The sequence below is a fragment of the Cardiocondyla obscurior genome, linkage group LG15 (assembly GCF_019399895.1).
Source record: "Cardiocondyla obscurior isolate alpha-2009 linkage group LG15, Cobs3.1, whole genome shotgun sequence".
Taxonomy (NCBI): Eukaryota; Metazoa; Arthropoda; class Insecta; order Hymenoptera; family Formicidae; genus Cardiocondyla; species Cardiocondyla obscurior.
In genome coordinates, this window is record NC_091878.1 from 1,469,787 (window position 1) to 1,490,624 (window position 20,838).

The 20,838-nt window shown below is 44.8% G+C and overlaps 1 protein-coding gene across 1 annotated transcript in view; it reads left to right on the forward strand.

Annotated features, from left to right (window-relative positions):
* Positions 1-4,881: 4,881 nt before the first annotated feature.
* The window catches only part of Mid1, a 53,631-nt gene continuing 37,674 nt past the window's right edge, over positions 4,882-20,838 (forward strand). The window contains exon 1 of the mRNA XM_070666520.1: positions 4,882-6,876. Within this exon, the coding sequence (XP_070522621.1) occupies positions 4,882-6,876 (1,995 nt within the window). The remainder of the gene's footprint in view (positions 6,877-20,838) is intronic.

Genomic DNA, 20,838 nt, shown 5'->3' on the forward strand with positions numbered 1-20,838 from the left:
TCCATACTGCGCCACGCGCGCAAGAGAGTCGAGGATTGTACTTGGGCCGGCTTCTCTCCTCACTTTTTTATTTTTTTTTTTTTTTTATTTTTTACTTTAATTTTTTTTTTTTTCGGCGAGCGCCTCGTTCGCTAAGAGAGGGTGGTGAACGAACCAGCAGAGTGGTAGCAACGAGAGACGAAGGAGGGAAGGAGAAGGAACGACGGGGAAATCAGAGAAGAAAACGGAGGCTGGCGGAGGGCTCTCCGCGGGGATGAGACTTGGGAATCAGAGAATGCAAAGGGGGTAGAAGAGTCTGAAAACGACCGTGTGTATGTAGCTCCGTATGCGTCGGGGGTAGGCGGTGGCTGAAAGAAGAAAATAGAGGAGAGGGAGAGAGTGGAGTGAGGAAAAGAGAGAGATGATTCACGCGACTCGAGATGAGAGAAAAAGAAAGGCAGAGAGAGAGAAAGAGACAGAGACGGGAACCGTGGGAGGAGGGAAAGGGGGTGGAAAGAGGGTGAAGGAAGATGGAGAAGAGACGAGCGAAAGGGGATGGAGCGAGAAGGATCGCGACTGTACAGTATAGGCGAAGGGTTGATGAGGGATGCAGGGTACGGGACGCAAAGAGGAACGCATGGGGGGATAGAAACGCTCGAAGCCACCGTCCCCGGACGGGGAGCGGCGCGAGAACGAAGATGGCGGCTTGCGCTCGATGACGCCCATCACGTTGTCGTCATCATCAATTCGTGAACACGAAACGCTGAAATCTAGATATAATTGGATCCTGCATTGTGACGACGATCGGCCGTTTGTCGGAGAACGTGTCCTATTCACGTCGGTACCCCCGTCGAGAGAATCGCGTTGCCACGGGCCGCGAGAACGAGGACGCAGGTGGCGTGACTTCCGCGAGGAGAAAGAATCCGCCCTGCAAATCTCTTCCCGCGGGGACGAGGGCGATAGGGAAAGAGGAAGAGAGAACGGATAGAAGTTCTCGGCAGAAGGGATCGGTGGGGTTTTGCAGGAAGCGAGAAAAGGATAAACGCGAGCGGCGAAAGGGAGAAAGGTAGACCGTACGAACAGACAGGCGGAAAAGAGACGCCGATGGAGAACGGGAGGTAGAACAGAGGACGCAAAGAGTCGGCACCGGGGGTTGGCGAAAGAACGAGGGAGGGAGCGATAGGGGTGGACGAAGGGGTGCGTGGTGCGCGCGCGCTCGGTAGCGCGACACGGAGGGACATGATCCGTACGAGAGAGAGGGCGCTCTCCCCCGAAGTTTTGCGACGAGTCTCTCCAAGAGGGATCCTCGGGTACGTCCGTGTAGTACAGGAGCTAGCCGATAACGAGCTAGCGCGCAGTGCCTGGTGTCGGCGCGGATCGCGCTTCCGCGGTGTTTCTTCTTTCCTCTTCTTCTTCGTACGTCGTGTCGACACGCGTGCACGCTCAGCCGTGAGCGAGCAAGCGAACGAACGAGCGAGCGAAGAGTGGTGTGTATATATATGTTGTATGTGTATGTGTGCGCGCGTGTGTGTGCCCTACTATTAGCCTGGTGCGCTCGCCCACTGTGCTCCCTGTCGTCCCTTCCTACGTCGCCGGGCCTGTTCCGACATACGATCATCATCGTCGTCGTCACCGCCGTTAACTATAACCGCCGCCTTCGCCACTTCCGTCGCCTTTACCGTCCTTTAGAGATAGGGATATAAGGGGAGAGTACACCTACTACCTCGGTGTAACATCCGGATACGTTGCGATTCGCGTCGTGCCGCCGCGCAACTCGACGCACCCGACGCGGGTTTAACCCTCCCCCGTTCGGGGGGGCGCGAACAGAGTGGATTCGTCGTAACCCTTTCGAAGCCGTCGTTCGTGTCGCGCGAACAACACCCCCTACCCCGTTATCTTCTTTTATTCTCGTTCTCTCGATTCCTCCTCTCGCGAATGCTCGCCCGCAATCGACGTGCTCGTTACTTGCGATCGCGAACCGACGATCACCGAGGCGCATCAAGTTAGTGGATAATTAACGGTGGGATCGAGGATCCTCTCCCCCGCCCTCTCCGCGCGAAGCAATGGTATCGCATTTTAGAAAAAGAGAGAAATGAAAATGATAGATAACGAGCGTATCAATTATCGATATCGATCGAACCGACTACGATCGCGCTAACGAAGAGGAACGTATTTACGTGTATATACATCGATACAACATCGCCTGTCCCTTCCCCGTGCATGTGCTACATGGTTACACGTGTGCACGTATCGATATTACAAGCGCGTTAGAAAAATCCGGAAAAAAAAAGGGAAAAGAAGGAAAAAAAAAATTTTTAAATAGGCAACGGTATTTCGGAAAAAAATTCATCGGAGAAATAATATCGACGAGTACTACTTTGAACGGCGCATAGAACAGATCTCAGCGATGCACTAAAAACGAGGAGAATTACTCTTGCGACGGGACGAGTGAATGCCGTTTCGATTTTTCTATTATCGTCGTTATCACGCTACGAGGTTTTTTTTTTTTTCGACGAGGATCCGTCCGAGCGGAGCGTTATTCTTCGATAACGCGTACCGCCGTCCATCGCCGAGATCCAAGAGTGGAATCGTCGAGCGCAGAGGAGCGCCACGATAAGGCTGCATACACGGGGTTGACAATGCGCCGATGCGACGACGGTGGTGCCAGCAGCAGCAGCAGCAGGGTCCCGAGCACCGCCGCCAGCACGGAGCGGCCTCCAGCGCGTATCTTCAACCTCTCGGCAGTTCCCGCTGTGACAACGATGTCCTAATCTTAATAATGCCCTTCGTACGTTCCTTCTTCGTCGCGATCGCGAGATACCCGCTGGTGTCTGCCTATCGTCATCGCTGTGATACTTGGTCGTCGTCGTCTATCGTCTCGGCGGAAACGTAATCGAGAACCGTGAAAGAGAGAGAGAGAAAGAGAGAGAGAGAGAGAGAGAGAGAGAGAGAGAGAGAGAGAGAGAGAGAGAGAGAGAGAGAGAGAGAGAGAGAGAGAAAGAGAGAGAGAAAAAAAGTGCGCGCTCCGGTTTTGCGCGTAAATCTTCTATACGAGTAATTAATTCGATCATCCCGTCTTCCGGTTGTAGGCGAACGCGAAAGTGGCGGTGGCGAAGGTGTAATTTGAGCGGTGAAACGCCATAACCTTCACTTTTTCTCCCTCTCTTGCCTAGGAACGACCGCCGAAGAATCACTGTGACATCAATGTTGCTGTGCCGAGTACGAATCGCCGCGTGTTCATCTCCCGTTGCCGCGATTTCGACGCGATTCGAGTGAGTGCGCCTTCCTTGTATCGCTACTAGTGAACTTCGGGTCGGGTTAGTTGATCGGTTACCATCGCGCAGTGACCTCGGAATGCACCCATGAGATCTCGAGTGCGGGGATTTCTAAACAGATAGCTGCCGTTTGCCTACGTTATCGTCACCGCTACCGTCGTTGTCGTTATCATCGTGGTGGTGCGTATTGCCGTACCGCCACCGGCCGTGATCATCGGCGACGACAGGCAGCAACAGAGGGTGCAAGGAGAAGGAGAAGAAGAAGGAGGAGGAGGAAGAGGAAGAAGAAGAAGACAGGGAGAAGGAGGAGGGTACGTAGCCGGGCGTTCAGGATGCAGCATGAACCTCGGTGCCCCGCACTGGGAGCTCGCGAGCCTCGGCAGGGGGACTACGACGACGACGAAGCAGGTGTTGTTCAGGTGCTTTCGCATCAGGTCGTCCTCGATACCCGCAGCATCGTCGCGCGCGTCGAGAGCTGCCGTCGTCGCCGGCGTCGTCGTGCTCACTCGGAAGTCGCGCACAACACCTGGCACAGCGCAGACAGCAACAGCTTCAACAGCATCAGGGAAAGAAGGCGGCACCGCCAGGTCGACGAGAGACACGAGGTGGTGCAAGAGGTGCAGGTGGCGCGGCAGGAGAAAGAAACGGAAGCGGAGGTGGTGGATTATTACGAACGCGTTGCGTTGTCGTTGTTGCTGTCGAGAGAACTCCTCGCCGGTATTGTCGTCGTCGCCGCGACCACCGCAGCAGCCGCGACTATTGCAGTCTCGGTCGGCCGTGGTACGTTGGTCCAGGGGAACTTCTAAGGGCCCCGCCAACCCGGGCCGCTCAGGCAGGCACCTGGGCGTTTGGTCCGGGATACGCACGAGCGGGGCTGACATCATCGAACAGCGGGGATACCCTGACGAGTGGTCGCTTGCCGACGGAGCGACGGGGTGGACGACGACGCGGATTATCGTGGCGCGAGTTTGCCCGTTACCGCGGACACGGGGGGCGCGGACGAAAGGAGAAAGAAAAACGAGAGAAGTGCGGAGATACCTCGAGACACGATCACCCGTCCAGGAAGGCTTTTACGCGTATCGCTGCGCGCTGGAAAGTGAGAAAAGTCTGGCGAGAGTTGTCGAGCGGCGAAATAACATCTACGATACATTATCGAGAAAACATTCGGAAACGGAATCGCCTGGATGGTCACGTCGCGCGGTGTTACTTGCGTCGTCGTTCAGCGGGCGTACCGGAAATAACGATAGCGGTTGCAGCGTCGCCGATTGCTTCGCGAACGGCGCCCCGGGTGCACGAAAAATCGAGTGTCGGAGAACAGAGCGCGTGCCGAGAGGCGGGCCTCAGACTTGGCGGCAGCGATGCAGGGCCTCCTGCAGCAGCCCGGCTGCGACACGAATCATCAACGCAACGAGTCCGTCGCGAGTCATTTTTATTGCCATCAGCTGGCGTGCGCGATACCGCGAGAAGAGAGACGGCGAGGAGATCGGTCGGATTTGGCAGAGGAAAGCGAAGCACGTTGCATCGTACGGATACGCACGTGCGTGCCGAGAAACGTCGACGAAGAGGAGCGCGACGACGACGACAGGACGTCGGGGACGTTAGCGTCCCCGATTATCCCGTCGCGCCCATGCGGCTCGACCCGTTCGGACTCACGGGACCACCTACGTCGAAAACATGGAGAGAGAGAGATAAAAAGGAGCAGGCGGAAGAAAAGGAGCGACAGCTCTATTTATCGTTGTCGTCGTCGTTGTTATCGATTTCGTTCGTGGAGTGCGTACGGCCCGGTCGCATCGCGAGTCGTTCGTACGCGTTGTTCAAACCGTTCCCCAAGTCGATTCGCGATCGCGTCGTCGACGACGGTGGCGTGTCCTCCGCGCAACACCATCGCGAAACCCGACCCGATGAGAAAGTCGGAATTGCCACTGCCTTTCGCATCCCTCACGATACCACTTCGCGCAGCGAGGTGCGCGCGCGCACACGTAATCGCCACAAGGATCACGAGGACGAGGATGATAACGATAGCGACGCGTTGCGCGCGCGGACACGCATTCTTTGCGCGAATCGTCCGTCATTGCGACGACGACGGGCCCCGCGATTCGCTCGAAGAACAAGAAGAAGATCACGAAGAAGACGAGAGAGCGGAACGATTTCCGAGGAGGAGCCCGACGTGGCTATCTCGGCCGTTTCTTTCGTCGACGTGCATGCTTACACTGCCTATAGCGATGACAGAGACGACGATGACGATGGAGAAAACGACGGTGACGACGACGATGACAACGAGGGACAGACGCACGGCGTACGGACGGGGATCCACGGTGAGTTTGAAAAAATCCACGATCAGTACGAGGAGAGCGAAAACGATGAAAACAGCGCGCGTGTTAGTGTTTCGAATAATCCGCGCGACGAACACGATATCGCGCCTCGCGAGGACTACATCCGCACCGAGGTGGATGCGAGTAATCGTGATATATTTAAAAGTGATCAGTGGGCATCGCAATTCTCTTTATTTGACGGGAAGAAAGATCGCGAGAGCGTCGACGGCTATACTTACGGGTACCCGACAGTGGACGAGGTGTTCGACGGGCAAGAACGAAGGAAGGAAGGACGTACCGATAACACTGCCTGGTTCCAAAAGCCAATTACTAGGAGAAAAGGAAGAGGGGGCGGAGGAGAAGGAAGAAGAACAGGGGACAAGCCGCGTGCACGTAAAAGCTACTACAAGCTGCTGCTGTTCGTGCTGTACCTTTTGGCGTGGCCCCTGCTGTGCTCGTGCAGTCCCTCAGGTCACCTCGCCTCGACTTTCGCGCAAAACCCGACTCTCGCGCACGCTAAGAATCCCGCGCAACGAGGTAATACCACGCCGCCGAACACATCGCTGTTCTCGTCGTCGACAGTCATCGAGCACCAATACCAGCATTCGCAACAATACGTTCAGGGTAGCGATCACAATACCGATAGCGAGCGTCATCGTCATCACCAGCAACAGAAGGAAGAGTATCAAGAGCAGTCGGATCAAGAAGAATCCGAGCAGCGGCACCCCTACAACGAATACACTTGGGAGGTGAACCAAATGAATCCCTGGCTGTCGGCTTGCGATCTGGCGGGACCAGCGCCGACCGATCTTCAGGGTAGCTGCGGAGCACCTCCACCGGAGGTGCCCAAGTACTGCCCGAAACCATGCAAAAACGCTTCCGAGATCATCAAGACCTATAGTTTGAAAATAAATAGGGGAGTCGAGGACGGAGGCGAGAGCGGCAGTCGACATGGTGATAAATATAGCACCGATAAAAAGAAGGAGAAGGAACAGTGCCTTTTATATCTCGAGGAATCGCACAAGAAGATCGTCTGTCAAATGAAGAAAGAGAGGAATCCAAGTGATCTGCTGCGTCGGCTGCGTCTACGACACTGCTGCGAGCACACGGTGTTTAACGCCCTGGCGCCGGGCAAGGATGGCCCGCTCGAGAATGTGCTAAAAGGCAACGATGAGTGCAATAATGCCTTGGACAAGCTGTTGCTCGTTGATGCCCTGGCCGCGAGGCTGCATTGCGAGTTCGAGGAGGTACTGGCGCGCTACGATTGCGCCCAGCCGTACTCCGTCATCCATAACTGCACCCATTGCAAGGTAAGACGGCAATTTTCTTATTTTCGAGAGACGAGAGAATAAAAAAGAGAAAGAGAGAAAGAGGGGATAAGAAAGAGAAAGAGAGAAAGAAAGAGAGAGAGAGAATAAAAAAATATATTTTTAGTTGTACATAAATGATAGCAGAAGTTAAAACGATACGCGAAATATTGAATTTAAATGCCCAACTTTTAAAGAAACTTGCGCAAATTGAAACGTTGAATATTCTATGCTTTGTCACATTAATAACGTTAAAATAAAAAAAATCTTCCAAAGTTCTATCCAAAATAAAACTTATCGTAAATAATTTTCAACATTTTCACGCTCGAAAGTTTAAAAATGCAAGTTGCTCTATTTTAGAAAGAGCCGGTGAAAGAAATAAGCAATGTATTTCGAATAGAACTGAAAACGTTAATCATTCATATCCATTATCGGATAATAAACCAACTTTATCTCTGTTATAATTAAAATAAAACATTCGATATTTCATTATAGTCTGGAATCATACTTTGAATTTTGGTAGAAATTTTTTATCGCTATTTACGTATATACATGTAGACGTAAATCGTGTATGTTTTAAACGTACGTACGTTCAAAAAATTCTTTTAATTTGCATATCGAGTTAATTATATTAGCCCTGCCGAAAATTATAATTTAAAATTGTGTTTGTATTATTCTCATGGCATGCCATTCCTACGCAGTTATTTTATGAACGATTAAACCAAGATGAGCATTAATCCGTTCATCGATTGGAATGTAAAAAAATTTCGCATAATCGTTCATAAGTACGAGCGAAATTGTTTGAAATTCTCGCAGGCTGTATCCGGGAGTTCGTATTACTCTTGTACCTAATGTAGAGTGTAATAAATTTACTCGCGGTATTTCTCCGTGAGGTATCTACACGACTCCGTGAGAAAGAGAGAAAGAGAGAGAGAGAGAGAGTGAGACGACGATACGATTTTCCAGCGCATCTTACATCATTCGTCGTTAAGCGAACGCGTAAATTATGCGAAAGCATTACGTATCATAATTTGATATGAGGCGATTCGTCGGCGGATTAGAGAAACCGTGGCGGGATTTGCAAGACTGGGAATGCCTCTGAATCCGCAGATCGTTTCTCGCGTACGTCTTTAGATCCATAAATCTCGGAATGCGCGAAGTCAAGCAGCTACGCTGTTAACTCGGACACTTACGGCCGTGACTAACTGCCGGTCGACTATATTTGGAGAACACCCGTAGTCTCGAGAATTGCTGATTCAAGAGGGATCCAAAAGAGAAGATCCGCGATTTTCTTTGCCCTATAGATTTATATATACATAGCTAGCGGCTATAAATGTCGGCCCGTGCCGCTCAATTGCAGCGAGACGAATTATTCGAGTCGCGCGCGGTCTGTCGATAGACGTCCCGGTGTCTACAACAAGCAAGACTAATTTCCAGATGGAGAATGGTAAATCGTGGGCGGTCTGCCTTGGAAAGGCGAGCACTTTGTCGTCGTCGTTGCCGTTGTCGTCGTCCTTTCCCTCCCCCCCGTCGAATAAGTTAACGAACAGGTGTTTCTCCCTTGTCCGACCGATAACGTCGGTATAAATTGCTTGCTTAGTGATTCACAGTCCGGTTCATTCAACGAGCGTCGAAACTATTTCCAACCGACAATACGTCCGCCTTTCCTCCGCTTTCCGAGTTGTTCGCATCGTTATCGTTCTCTATACAAGAGTATACGCGAGAGCAGAGTTCGCGATAATTTACAATGAGCGGCAATAATACGAAACTCATAATGCATCGTTTTACACGAGAATTATGCCGACCAGTCCGTAAATTCCGGCGATTCGTGTTCGACTACGTCCTTCCGGTCATTAATTTTGTTGTAAACTCGAGTGTCGATGAATACGTACGTATACATATATTTTTTTTTTTTTTTTTTTTTTTTTTATTCGTCGTACGTGATCGTCATCAGAAACGGCCCAATTACGTTTATCGATTTGCATTCAACCTCTCGATTGCATTAACTTAATTCGCCTTATCGTCGGCGATACAATAAGGCTGCAATCGGGATAATTAGATAAAAACGTGTCCGACACGCTCGCAAAAGAGGTGGTAACCACCGCCGATAATTATACATTGAAAAAATTAATTGCGTCGCGCCGCTACCCGTTGATTTTCGCGGCCATTCGCGCATTGTGCAATTTCACCGCTCCAATTAATCCCGTTACCCTTCGCAATATCATTTTGTTACCGCGAAAAAAAAAAAAAAAGAAAAAAAAAGAAAGAAAAAAAAAAGGGGGATCTCAAGCGTCCGACTGTGGTAAATACAATTCTCGTTTAATTCAGTTCGTTTGTTACGTGAAATCGAGACGCGGATTGATTTTGTCGGTCTCGAGACGAGGCCGGCTTTGCTATTGGCAAACTGCATAGCGACGTGTGTAGAATGCGCCCGCGAAACGTGAACGAGCTTGCCTCACAATCAGCGCTAATGAGCATTTCCAACGGAAAAGTGGTGCTTTTAAAAGCGAATTTAATTTATCGTCGGAGCTTCTCCTTATCTTCCCCCCTCTTCCCGTTCTCGGGAAGCAAAATGATCTTATTTCCTGCGAGAGCGACAAGCTCCGAGCAAACTTGTCCAAATTTACCTGCTGACATTTCTGCAAAACACAGCCTGACTAACGAGGAGAATCTCATCCCGGGTGATTTTATTCTTGACGTGAATAGAACGTCTGTTACGACTGTGCGGGGAATTATATTTTGCCGTGTCAAGCATCGCTGTAAAATCGGTAGAAAATGGATACAATTATTCCGTACGAAAACGCGGAGTTCGCTCTTCCGAATAAAGCCGTGAGTTATTTTGAGGGCATACCGTAACCCCGTTCACGTATTAAATATGTTGTCTTTTATTAGATTAAAGAAACTCTCCTCCTTTTTCAGAACAAATGGCCCGGCTAGTCGCTCTCACTGGCTCATCTCTAACAAAATTTTAGCAAGCTACGAATTATACAATAAATGCGTGGAAAATGTTTCTTTTTGTCAAAGACACTCACCGAACGTGTTGTGTCTCTCGCTTCGCAATTTTGTCCCGCCGATCAATTAATATCCTCCCTGGCAAACCAAATTGCAGAAGTGTTAAAAATACTTGTCGGTAACTCGATGAGAAGTTGCTGCGGACTTTCCACGTTCGTCGAGCGATGCTGAGCTGGTCCAGCGAGCGGGATGTCCGCTGTGTGATGATAACCCGCCGAAAGCTGAAAAACAAGAAGTATTTAGCGCCGTGTTGCTTTTTACGCCGTGTATAGAATGCGTATGGAATACGTACTACGAAAACATCAGAAGGCGGACGAGCGCGGGGTCACCGTGCAGTGTTGATTTTTGTCGCCAGTCGCACCCTGCGCTGTTCTCTGAGCGTACCTCGCTACGATTCCAGAACATATTCGTCCCGCATCCCGAGTCGGCTGATGATCGCCCCCGCGTACGGCAACGTTATGGTGCCTTTCGTGTCGCGAGAAGTACCGAGTGTCGCGACGAAAAGTAACGTTGCATTGCTCACTTGCGTCGCCGCTATTTCATCTCTCCCTGCGTAACATCCGCCGCGATACGAAGCGCCCGTGCGAGCTCTCTGTGCAAGAAATCTTGACGACGAGTAAAAGGAACTTGCTAGCTCGATGGCGTCGCGATTTACTTATCGGCCGACGTCCGTTTCGCCGCTCGTTAACGAGAGAGTTCGCTGCGCCACTCCGCGACACGAACGCTAACTGTGCGACTACGCGAATTGTGGTGCGACGAAGAGAAGTGCACGCGATTCGACGGAGCGCGATGTAATCCCAGCTGATTTATTCGTTCAGCCGGACTGGCATTTTCGTGGCACTTACGGGCTCGAGTTACGTCGCAGGTGTGAAGAGCTTCGTTTACGCGTCGACGAAGTGACCGTCGATTACACTCGCGTTGTACTTTGCCATAGCGTCGGTATGAACTTGGCGATGTTGGCAGTCTCGTCTTCGTCGTAATGGTGGTGAGACGCGGAACAGCGGCGGGTCCCGTATTCGCGAGGCGTTTATCTCGAGACGCGGAATCGCGGCGAATCCCGTATTCGCGAGGCGTTCATCTCGTAAGCACCTTCGCGTAATCGACGTCGCGGTCGTCGAGTCTTGTGCGGGCCGCTGAAATGCACGATCGCGCGATTCTTTTCCGGTCCCATCGTCGTCGTAACGAAGCAACGTACGTTAAAAGGCAGATATTGCGTTTTCTGCGGGGACGGCGGTTAACGTACGCGACTCCTCTTGCCTCCCTCTTCCTTGGCCGCCGCGGACGGGTGGGGGTGTAGTGAGGCGCGTTTCTCCTCAGTTCTCGACGGCCGACGCTCAGCGACACTTCTACGCGCGCGCTCCGTGTGAGTTCCACGCACACCACGTTAAGATCACGTACGCTAGCCGCCGTCGTCGCAGCAGGCGCCATATTTGTCATTCGGTGCGCACTTCATCGTGCACGATTAACGAAGCCGAAGCCACCGTTGTCGGGAGTGTCGCGCCGTGAGTCAATTTCTACGTGATAATTAATTAACATTTCCGCGAGTGATTTTATGTGTGTGTGTGTGTGCAATATCTGAGAGGAGGAGGAGGTCTAGGAGACATCGGGCTTTGGCAAAGCAACCTGAGGGTGAGTAAAATTTATTATATTAAACGTACATTCAAAACATTATTTTATCATATAATTATTTTTAATTGACGACTTTGTATAATATAATTTGGATATACTTGTGTTTTACAGGATCGACGCAGCTCGCAACGCTAATTCACATCTTTGCCACTGCGCATTGTTTCGGTGAGCTAAAATTATTCTATTTAAAATTATATTCTCTGATATTACCATGTGGTACGTACGGTACGATATTGTACAATTCTTTTTTTTTATAAATAACTTAATATTAAAAAAAATATATAGTACAACATACGTATGCAGATACACTTGTACGAAGTAAAATAAAATATTATTGCTCCATACTCAGTCGCCGCACTGCTGAGCTAGTGCAATGAGTTAAAGTGAAACGAATATACTTCCTTTCACTCTAATTTACTGCATCAGTTCAGCAGTGCAGCGACAAACCTTATATAAAAAATATTAAAAAAAAAGAAAATGACATTACGCAATATGCAGCATATCAATGAATAAGCAAAAGGCACGAACAACGTATAAAACGTCTTATTACAACGTACATATCCACCGCGTAATATACTTATTAATAATATATGCACAAATATTTTTTTACATCATCTCGATTACGTCCGTGATATTTTATTTTATTTTATTAATATCCTCTTTTTTTTTGTACGCGATTAATACGACTTTTATTCATTGGAATTAATAACGTTAACGTGTCCGTTCATTAGTCGCATCGCGTTCAGCCCTACGCACGTGGAAAAATGATAAAATTGTTTACAGACGACTGTGCTTTCGTATATATTACACTCGGCAAAGCGCTCGCGCGGTGACATTAATAAAGCTCATCTCTCATCCGCTCTCGTACATCCGTCCCGCGCCTTTACCACCCCTCCCCCCCCCCGAAACTCCCCTCGTCGGGTTTCATCCTCGTTCTCGTTTTGTAGGAGCCATCGGGCGGTATATAGAGAAATCTGTAGTAGTATCTTTCCCTCGAGCAAAAATCCTATTATGGCTTGATTCCATCCGCGCCACCATCTTAAAAAAGATGAGAAAATTATGGTATAAACCGGTATTGGCGGTCGCGAAGAGGGTATTACACTCGGGTTACGTGCCGAGCAGCGGTCATATTTATCACTTATTGAATCGACGGGGTGACCAGAAGCCCAATATAATCCACCCGCCCGTTGTATGTGTGTAGATTACCGTCGTTCGCAAACGGTTGCCGACCCCAACAACGTACGAATGTTTTAATAAAAGTATTTGAATATCTATTAACCGTGAGATATTTTAACCATTCCGTTGACCGTAAAAGTGAATGGTTTCCCGTTTATTTAACAGATTTAGCGAATAATAGAGATTCGAATTTATTGTACAAATAGGAAAAAAAAATTATCTTGCAAAAATATATTCCGCAATCGAGAATTTTTCTTTTCTTTTTTTTTTTTTACGCGAAATGCAATTTTTATTAAAGCAATTTCCGCGACGATAGTGTTCTCTCGCGACGTACAGACCAAGTCCATTCGAGATAAGTTTATGTGCGTATTTAGTAGCCGAAGTTTCTTTCGAGGGCATACTCTAAATGTATATAACCGTTCAATTTTTATCTCGCTCCGTCAAGTTTCAACAAACTGATTTAAATACTTTTATTGTCCCGCGCGCCATAGTTACATTATCGATGGATATCACACGCCCTGGCAATAATCAGAGACCGGTTTTATTAATATTATAAACCAGAATTACAAACTATAAGTCTAATCCCCGTGGGATTATACACTTGGCAAGGAATTTAGACTACATTTTGCAAATTAATTCTCAGAATTTATTGACGAGAATTTAGTTTAAAAACATTTAGATACTTCGATAATTTTTTATCAATATTAATTTCACCAATCGCACTTAAAAAAAATTTTCGAACGTACTAAGACAGTTCCCGCGACTCAAATAATTTTACGGACATCTTATTAGTTTAAAGAACGGCTAAATTAATCCACCAAGCTGCACGCGCGAATGGGATAGGTTTCTGTTCGCGGATAACAAAGGTCAAGCAGTGAGCCCGCTTAGCTCCGTATATGCATCTATGTCTTTTTAAAATAACCCGTCGCATTTGAGTGGCCGAGTGATATATGGATCGCAGACATTCTTAGATTCTCTTCTCTCTCTCTTTCTCTCTCTTGTTTTTTTTTTTCTTTGGTGATAAATTCGCCGATATGATTTTCGCATGGTGAGAGACGATCAATTGCGAATTACTTGACGCGTGAGTGTTGGCGCATCGTTTACAGACCGTGCACATGACATCGTCGGTATCGCATAGGTTGAAATGCGTAAATTGGCCATGAGCGCTTTAGCAAAGTTACTTGTGCATTATAGAATTGCTCTTCCATTTTCAGAACGATGCACAATGTTCTGATCAAACGAATTAAGCAAGGTAAAAGCTTGTGTGTAAGAATTCACGAATCGTTTTTTTTTTTTCCTATTTTTTTTTCGCTGGTATAAAATCGTAATCCTTTCTGGTTATTTTTGCACGATCTATTTTAATTCAATTTAATAATCAATTAACTAATTCAACGAAGACTCGATGTGCGTCACACTATGATTCGTATGCTATCAAATTAGAAATGTATTATCGAACTCCCCTTTTTTTTTTCTCTCCTCCTCCGTATCGGTTATTGATCGCAGCAAAATAAAACTTCTGGCAAGAATTTCCGTATGTAAAATACATATGTATATACGTATATGTATACGTAAAAAGATGAAAACTATTAACAGCGATTTTAAGAAAAATTAAACGTTACGTACAATTAAATAATGTTGCACGTACCGTACGATTAAAGCATGCAACTTATAATAGCATAGAAATTAATATTTCTTTACGTGTTAGATACTTTATTAATATTCCACCGTACTTCTTTTACCGATTGAAATCAAATCGAAATTAGTATCGGACTGTTTATGGCTGCATATTTATTACCAACAAATTTAACGCTATTAAAAAAAAATTAAAAAAAAAAAAGAGATTTGCAACGCGGAATGTGTGTTTAACTTCTTAAATGAGGAACGTGCGGCTCACGATAGTTTCCATTTCAAAGGCTTACACTTGGAGTTTTACTCATTTCCTCGCTCACTTCGAACTACTTCATTACAACCTCAGGAATAGCTGGCTTGGTGTGCTTGCATAATTTTCTCGAAACGCATTTCCTAGTGGCTTATCGATCCCGTTTTATCGTATTATCGTTATTAGAATATTTCTGGTTTCTGACATCTTCCGTAGCAATTCTCTCTCTCTCTCTTTTTTCTCCTCCCTTCCCCTTCTTATGAAAGCGATTTTCTGTAATTTCCGAGACAAGCACATATACTCTTGTTGATTGTTCGGACCACAAGTTTGCCCATTTACTATTCTCTTCTAATTCAGGTAAAAGTTGCGCCAGGTTTGTTGAACGGAGCTCGTCTGTACGCTTTCAAAGAATGGAAAAAGAATGAAAAATTAATTAAAAATAAGTTTTAATCTATAATAACATTACAAATACTTTGTGTTATTTAAAATAATTTATATTTCTTTTTCAAACTGTTACATATAAATTTCAAATATCACGAAATAATTATATTCGTATTTGTTACGAGAACATAATTAAGCAACTATGCTGTGCAGCTACAATTACTTACAATTAGTAAGAACGTAGGGACGTGACTTAATAATTATACCGTAAAATATAATTGATATCATGATCGTGGTGTTTATGGACTTTATAAATTGATCGACATACAAGTTTAGCCGCGGCGTTCTTAATTGAGAGATCATCTTGCTGCATTTAATTACACCTTTCGATTTATTGATTTACGAACGTGTGCGATGTCTGATACCCGTCTAAAGGACAAATGTTAGGTATCTTTCGTAGATACTGTTGGCGTTATAGCTCCTCTTGTAACTGTCATGCAAATAGTGGAACAGACACGTTGTAATCGTCCTATCGGTAATCGATTGTTGCACCTATCTGCAGTTTGATAAGCTTCAATCAGGCAACACGCAAAATATTCTCTCAACGGCCTTGTGATTACAAGCATATAAATATCCGATAATTTCACGTACCGAAAAACAAAAAGAAAAGAAAAATACATAACTAATTATTATATAAATTTATGGAACATTATCACGTTAATAGTGAATGATTATCTTACTTATTCATTGGATATATTACATTTTCCTACAATTTATTATGTAACAAGTCATTAATTATGAAGAAATTATAATATACTCTGTCGTTCTTATACAAAATCATATTTGTCAACGTAGCGCGTCACATTGATAGTTATTAATTTAATAGGACATAATTATAACTGGCATTGATTTGCACTGATAACTATCTCATGACTTTTAAATAGATTTATAATTATCATTATCTCATCACTAATTGTGACAATTTATTTCACATTTGATTAATATAAATATTATTAGATTACTAAAGTTAACACTATGCTATACGCGTAAAATATAATTTATTTAACTTTGATAATAAATAGCTACTGATCGTAAATAACTTTTTCTATTTCACGATCTTATTACGATTTTATAATAATGAAAAATTTCGACTAAACTGCATACAAAAGGAAATTAAGAAAAATAAAATTTTTAATAAAATCAACATGAAATTGTTGTAGAAATTTAGATAAAATGTTATGTATTTTCTTTCTTTTTTTTTTTCTTTTTTCCAAAGTGCGTGCAACTTCTCTATATGAGTCAGAAGTTTTCGATTCTTACGTTTCCAGTATTCGTGGGTGTTAGATGGGGCGGTATCAATTTGTTCAATCGACCCTATCATGTAATTTGTCTTGCTCTTTAGCGATATTTATCGATCTTCCACACGATACGAATATAGCTTCGGCACCAATTGGTTTCATCAAGCCCGCGCGTCGGGTGTCGTAATTTTTATGGAGGCGTAGGTATCGATTAAGTCAACCTGGCCGTGATGAGGAGGGCCTGGATAATTCAGACGTTAGCTTTGCCCCACGTAAATAGAAACATTTTATCACGATCAGCGGAGCGTAAGATCGTTCGCGAAGTTTATTCTCTTCGGGCTGTGCCAAAATAAATCGTTAAATTGAAAAGTTTATTTAGCATTGGTCAAATAATTCACTTGGGAATACTATTGCCATTTTTTGGTTCACGTATTGGATAAACTTGTGTTGTGTTCGTTATTATTAAAAAGAAAATTACATATACATGTATCGTATTGATTGTCGAGTCGTCCGAACAAAAATGCATATTTATAAGCTAATTACTGAGCTAATTGCGACGTATATCGCGGTCGCGGAGATCAAAGCGCGTAACAGAGGTTCGTCAACCTCTCGTCTAATCAACGACGGGCGAACGAGAACGATTGTTTGTCAGGTGAGGCTCTCGCTTGATTGCCCGATTTAGTTAGAGACGGACGGAGCAGGCGGGATATCGTGTAGGGACTTTGGTTAAACTGTGGGATGCGCTTTAGTTCGCAGAGAAATACGTTGTCTTTTCGGAACGGGACGCCTGTCAGAAGGGGAACCTGGGATCTCCTCAATCTCGGGAGAATTACGTGAAATTCTCGTCACGACTAACGCCGCTTTAACCGGCCTGTTTATGATCCTCCACTTCCCTCGAAGGTTTCACTCCCCTCTGTAAGGATTCGAAACGAGCGGGATAGACCGTCTCGTTGTCTCTCGAGATTCTCGAAATTTTTGTCATCTCTCTTTAAGTAAGCGACGATTAATCGCGCGATATTTAATTGCGGGCGGTATTTCGTATGAAATATTAAAAGCTGATAGTAATTAAATCGGCTTCAATTCATCGTCTGTAATACTGTTTTAAAATTTTAATACTTTTAAACCGGTGGACGTAGATGTTAGGTATTTAATACGAAGTTATTTATTTCGCGAAACGTACAAAGTACAGATTACTGCGATTTTATCTTCCGTTATGTGATTTTACATGACGACGCATGTAGTGTAGGAAATGTTCCGGTTAACGAGAACGGTAAAGTACTAGATTCGATGTCCCGTTCGATGCGATAATCTGGGATTAATGACATAAACAGGACATTCACGTCGAGAATCATAAAGATGACATTAAGCTCGCGAATCGGCTCTAAGTCACGTTAAGTCAACGCAGCGCGTGTTAAATTCCGGTTAATCGCGTAACGAATCAAGATTCAGATCGTATAAAACGAGGGTGATAACGGTGACGATATAGTTGAACGCAAAACGCGGATTTGCAGGTAATTTTCTACCCCAAAAACCGTATTAAGCTCTCTCTCCCCAATTGCAAGAGGCCTCATAATGAGTCAAAGTGTGAAATAATTGAATCTGAAAAGTGGTCACGTGGAACGTTAATGCATCACGCTAAATTATCGCGTTAAGCTCACCTCAAAGTCAACTCCTGCCAGGTACTTTCTGAAAAATAATTTAACGGTAAATTATTCATCGGAGATTATCTCATTTCAAACATTTAAATATTTAAAGATACACGCTTTCAGGAATATTTTAGCAAACTACTTTCAGCAATCCGCGCTATTAAAATAAATACAAAAATTTGCGAAATTATTATAAGCTTATTTACGATTTTTAATTTTGATTACGGGCGAGACTTAAAAAAAGAAAAAAAAAATTAATGGTCACGTATCGAGAGAGAGGAAAAAAAAATAAAAATAATAATTTCTAACGCGTCGGACGTCGGCTATCACTCGCAGTTATCTGATTTTATCGGCGAGACTTTTCCACGTTCCCACGGTACGTCCTACGTGCAGTCAAATGGAGGTTTACGATCCAAGATTTTACTTTAACGCCGTGCACGAGACCACAGTGCCGGGATTTCGCTACGGGATAGCGCGTTATCACTTACGGCGCCGTCGTTACTACCGATTTTCCTTCCCCGATATGATTGAACACGTGCCACCGGATCGGATTTCTGGGCCAAAAGGATATCGGGAGAGGATGTTAGGGCCGCTCGCTAGTAATATGATTTTTATAGGATTCGTAGCGCACCCAATGCACGCCAAGTCTAATCTCTTAGGTGTCTTAGCGAATGTGGTCACTATTAATTATCGAAATCGATATTACACGTCAGAAATATTTTTACTCTTAATATTTTAACATAAATCCTTTTTTATCTCGTGATAAAACAAAGTCTCGTGAAGTTGAATAAAATTTTTAGCTCGTGTGAAATATGAAATTGAAACCAATTATCTATAAAGTACGTACCCGAGTGGAAATTAATTCCCACCGTTATCTAATAATTAACCAATCGATTCGTGGTTCATCTCGTGGCTGTCTAGCAAATCTGTTCAGCGCTGAGCCAGAAATGTAAGGCGCACCGCACAAGACTTTCCGTAAACGCGTTCTATTGCGTTTACGTTTTTCTTTGTGCGTTGACCCAAGTTCAAGTATAAGTGCGACGTAAATTTAAGGTTCGTACGTAACGTAACGTAACGTAACGCGTTTACGGAAATTCTTGTGCGGTGCGCCTAACGCTCGAAACGTACCAGGTACTAAATAATTATTACGAGCTGATAACGAGCTAGAAAAGCTAAATGTTTTTCGCCGCGTATTAGTCCACTGTTGTGTGCTGATATTACGCAACGCTCGACTGCCGAATTCACCGGGCTAACCGGTTCCTGCCGCTCAGCGATAGTGTGAGTACGTGCGTGTGTTTACATCTGGCCGTCGGCCTTCGCGTTCCAAGAATCCAAGCTCGTAAAGTGGAGGACGCGCGGACGGTGGACAGCAAGAGCCGGTTTGCCAGACGAATTCGGCAGTCAAGCAAGAGTTGCGTATGGTCAGCTCCAAAACAGTAAACAAGTACGCGGCGAAAAAAACGTCTAGACATCTATTTAGATACATGGTCCGCGATGGACTTGTAACTAGACGACCGATGCTAGACAGATTTTGATTTTTTTTTTTAATACTTTCTTATAAATTATGACTAGTACCAAGCTTAGTCACCGGGTAAGAAATATATTTAATTTGCGCGATCTAACTACTAGCTGCAAAATTTCCATTCGGGTATATTTTAATTTTTTTTTAATTTTATTTCTTTAATTATTTTTAAACGAAGAAATTTTCTTTCGACATTAAAATACTTAACGCGAGCCGTGAATTTGATCGCAGCTGCAATGTTTCACGGCAATTTCGCGATTTTTAGGTCGCGAGGTAGCTTTTTGTAGCGCGAATCGCCATTTCAACGGGAAATCCGCGAACAAAAGTTTCGCTCGCCGACAGAACTTCTCTCGCGCGGAAATTGCCACCGCGCCATTTGCGTACGGAAATCGATTCGCGGCAGGATAAACCGCGACAAAGCGTCCCTTTCCTTGCTTTTTCTAGATTCCGTCGGACATTTCGTTGTAGAAAAATATTTCTAATTCTGTGAACATTCCTATTCTGTTTGCCCTGCCGAGAAACTTTCTTAATCCGTGACCGTGCGACGAACTTGTTTGACTTTGAACGCGAATCTTATACGTTAAAAAAAAAAAAAAAAAAAAGAAAAAAGACATTTTAATATAAATATTGTTACATAAAAAATATGACGTTATTCAGTAAATTTTGAATGTGTTTAATAATTTCACCGATATACTCTCGAATAAAAAAATGGTATTGATACGAGAACGTACAAAATGTGTTAAGTACACGATTCGCATTGTAACGCAGCAAACGGCACCGTTTATCTCGAACAGCTGGCGGTTGTAGGTATTATTGAATATTGACATTTAACAATTTTACGTGGTATAAAAAAAACTTTATATATTTTTAAAGCAGTTAACAATTTTATAGTTCGAACGATGCAATTTGAACAGATTTAAACGATCTTTAATAGGCCGTAACATTTTTAATAACATTTAATAACAATCGTAGAAAATTCTTTTACAAAAAATAGAAACAACCGTTTGGTTTTATTGCTCTTACTAAAATAACAGTTGCTTGTTGCCGTAATTTTCGATTTACAACGGCGGTTTTCAGGTGACAAATTCGATGACCGCGAGCGTCGTTTTTTTTTTCCATGGTTTCGATTATCACAACCGGCACTTGATTCATACTGCAATTTTTATTGCATCTGCACGTTTATTTTTTTTTATCGTAGTAATTCGTAGTGCGTTTAACGTAAATACGCAGCGAACAAAAAAATAAATTAATAAAAAGAAAAAAAGCGTGGCAGCTGTGCGTTTACTATAACGATCGATCGCGAATCAGGGAACGCTAATTGTTATTATCATTATTATCACGACGTAATAATTATCGTTGCGCATCCCTCGCACTCCAGCGGTCGATGGCGATCTGGTGCACGTGCACCAGATATATGACGGC